The sequence below is a fragment of the Myotis davidii genome, unplaced genomic scaffold (genome assembly GCF_000327345.1).
Source record: "Myotis davidii unplaced genomic scaffold, ASM32734v1 scaffold1509, whole genome shotgun sequence".
NCBI classification, from domain to species: domain Eukaryota; kingdom Metazoa; phylum Chordata; class Mammalia; order Chiroptera; family Vespertilionidae; genus Myotis; species Myotis davidii.
In genome coordinates this window covers 224406-227253 of record NW_006299480.1, presented here as the reverse complement: position 1 = coordinate 227253, position 2848 = coordinate 224406, and the positions used below count along the sequence as shown (strand labels likewise).

Genomic DNA, 2848 nt, shown 5'->3' with positions numbered 1-2848 from the left:
CCCCCCATGAGCTGCACCTCATCCATGGCGCGGATCTCCAGGCGCAGCTTGTCCATCACCGTGATGAAGAGCTGGGGGCAAGTGTGTGCGTGACGCAATACCCCCACCAGGGGCCGGGGGGGCGACCCCTAGCAGGATCTGGCCCAGGCCACCCCCCAGCCCCTCTCTTGCTTAGGAACCCATCCTCCACGGCCTCGGTTGTTGGTCCTCAGGCTCCTCCCACACTTCTGTTCCCACAACCTGGGGTTCATCCACTTTGCTGCCTGCGGGAGCTCTGGCGGCCTTGACCCAGGGCCGTCCCACTGGGTCTCAGGCAGGGAGGGGACTCGGAGGCCTCCTGGACAAGGCCCAGGGGAGCAGCCTGCCCCCCCTCATTCTGAGCCACAGGCCCTGCCAGTGAGGAGCCAGGACCATGCAGCTCCAGGGAAGCCAGGCCCTGCGCACGTGCCATGGCGGCCTCACCGAGACCACGTCTGCAATGCAGCGGTTGAGGTTGCCCTTGTCGTCCTTGATGGTGATGGGCCTGTCCTCCTTGATCCTCTCCATGGCCAGTGGGCAGTCCAGCTGAGAGGAGGCACAGGGGTGTTAGCCAGGCCCCTTCCCAACAGCACCCACATCGCGCCCACCTCCCGCCCCCCTGGCAGACTCACGCGGAACTTGCGGCAGAATTCATCGATGGAGCTGATCTCTGAGCCCTGGACCTGCCGGAAGGCGGCTTTGTACTGCACCAACAGGCGGGAGCAGGCTGCGGTGTACCTGGGGAGAGGACGGGCTCAGGGCCAGCATGCCCGCCCTGCCTGCCCCGACCCAGGGCCGCTCTGGGGAGAAGGGGGGCTGGGTGATGAGTCAGAGCTGGCCCACTGAGGACGAGACCGTCCATCGGGTCTACACGGGAAGGTTCTGGGGGTGGCAGAACCAGGCCTGGACCGCAGATGGGTCGGAGCCCTGCACTGCAGAGGCTCTCCCTGTGCCTGCTCTCCGGGACTGTGGTGGTCATGCCTCCACACCCACAGCCCGTGGCCTCTGGGGGGCCTGTCCCCCCGAATAAAGGCTCCATGAACCTCCCAGGAGCCAGGATCAGCAGCGCCCTCCCGACTCTTGCTCGCCTTCCAAAGGCCTCACCAACGAGGACATCTGCACCCGCGGGAGCAGGCTGGGATGAACCGGGGAGCAGGGCGGTAGGCACCTCTCCATGGGGATGCTGCAGATGGTGCCCGGGCTGCCAGCACCCAGAGGCACCCTCCAGCCCGACAGGGGAGGCAGATGCCCACATGCAGACCCCTCTCCCCTCTCATTCTTGAGCACCCTAGCCCTGGAGGGAAGACACGGCTTCCAGGGCAGGCACCCATCTGTGGGTGGCAGCGCCCTCACTCGTTGGGGGTGACGCAGTCCTTGATGTACGCCTTCTCCAGGGCCTGCATGGTCTTCACAACGGCAAACAGCTCCGCCATGTTGTCGTACCTGAGGAGGGCGTGTCGTCAGGCCAAGGCCACGAGGCCCCCAGGGCCAGGCAACACCCCACTGGGTGTGTCCACTGTGGCAGAGCTCTGACCCACGTCCTTCGGACCCTGGGTGTGAAGGCTGCTCAGGGTAGGAGCATGGGCCTGAGGGGGTGTGCTGGGGGGGTGACATGGGCGCTGGACTCACTTCTCCCGCTCTCGGGCATTCTTGTACAGCTTCACTTCCTGTCGGAGAGAGGGGCAGCATGTTGGCAGACTGGTGTTCACATGGGCATATGCTGTGGGTCAGCGCCAACCAGGCAGGTGCCCGCCACTCACCTCATACAACTCCGGCTTGTTTCCAGGGGCTGTAACAGAGCAGGCAGAGAGCTAGCAGTCTGTCCCCCACCCCGGCCCTCCTGAGACCACCCCCAGGCTATGTCCCCGTATGGGGGGGCACTTAGCGATGCTCCCATAACCCCCGGCCACGGCTCGGGTCAGCCTGCTACAGTGGCTGAAAGTCTGGGCCCTCCCCGTGCCTGGACCCAGCTCACCTCCCACGCCTGGCGTGGCTGGGATCCCGTGGAACATCCTTAGGTTCAGCGGCCACAGCAGAGACCTGTGGAGCAGGACCAGCACCAACTCAGAGGCACCCCCGATGCCGTGCGAAGAGCTTCCCGCTCTCAGCAGACAGATGAGGAACAGCAACAAACCCAGGGCAGTGGGTGCTGTGTGGGGGCCGCCCTTCCCCGGGAGAGCAGTCAGGGCCCTGCCCGAGGAGCTCGGGTGGTTAAAGCGTCGTCACCACACACCACGGTTGGGGGTTTGATCCCTGGTCAGGGCACATACAAGAGAGAGCCAACCAATGATGCATAGATATGCATCATAGATATGCAACAAGTCAGTGTCTCTTTCCCACTCTCTCTAAAGTTAATAAGAGAACAAATATTTTCAAAGGAGAGCAGCCATGGTGTGGGGAAGGGCAGGCTGCTCCGAGCCTGGTGACCAGGCAGGGGCGGCGGCAGCGTGTGGGTGGACGACCAGGAGGCGCGTTTGGGCAGAGGGAGCCGCACAGGTAACGGGTGGTCTTTTCTTTCTTTTTTTTTTTTTTTGAGAGAGAAGGGACGGCAAGAAAGAAAAGCACCTCCGTTAGAGAAACATCCACAGGCTGCCTCCTGCACGCCCCCTGCTGGGGATCAAGCCCGCACCCGCATGTGCCGGGGCTGGAAGGAACCTTTCGCCCAGAGGATGCTGGACGCCGAGCCCCTGGCAGGCCCGGGTCCTCATACACCAGGTCTGGTTCCGGAGGACAGACGGGCCGGGTCCCCGGGGAAGGAAGGCGGCGGCAGGGCCAGGAGCTCCCGGAGGACTGAGGACCAGACTCCGGGGGCGCCAGGGGCGGGAAACGG

General features: G+C 64.2%; 1 protein-coding gene across 1 annotated transcript in view; it reads right to left on the bottom strand.

The window, feature by feature from the left end:
* The window catches only part of VPS28 (vacuolar protein sorting 28 homolog (S. cerevisiae)), a 3090-nt gene extending 543 nt beyond the window's left edge, over positions 1 to 2547 (bottom strand). The window contains exons 1-7 of the mRNA XM_006775133.2: positions 1994 to 2547; positions 1779 to 1807; positions 1648 to 1685; positions 1372 to 1461; positions 651 to 756; positions 463 to 564; positions 16 to 71 (exon numbers count right to left, since the gene is read on the bottom strand). Of these exons, the coding sequence (XP_006775196.1) occupies positions 16 to 71; positions 463 to 564; positions 651 to 756; positions 1372 to 1461; positions 1648 to 1685; positions 1779 to 1807; positions 1994 to 2030 (458 nt within the window). The 5' untranslated portion in view covers positions 2031 to 2547. The remainder of the gene's footprint in view (positions 1 to 15; positions 72 to 462; positions 565 to 650; positions 757 to 1371; positions 1462 to 1647; positions 1686 to 1778; positions 1808 to 1993) is intronic.
* Between the last annotated feature and the right edge of the window lie 301 nt (positions 2548 to 2848).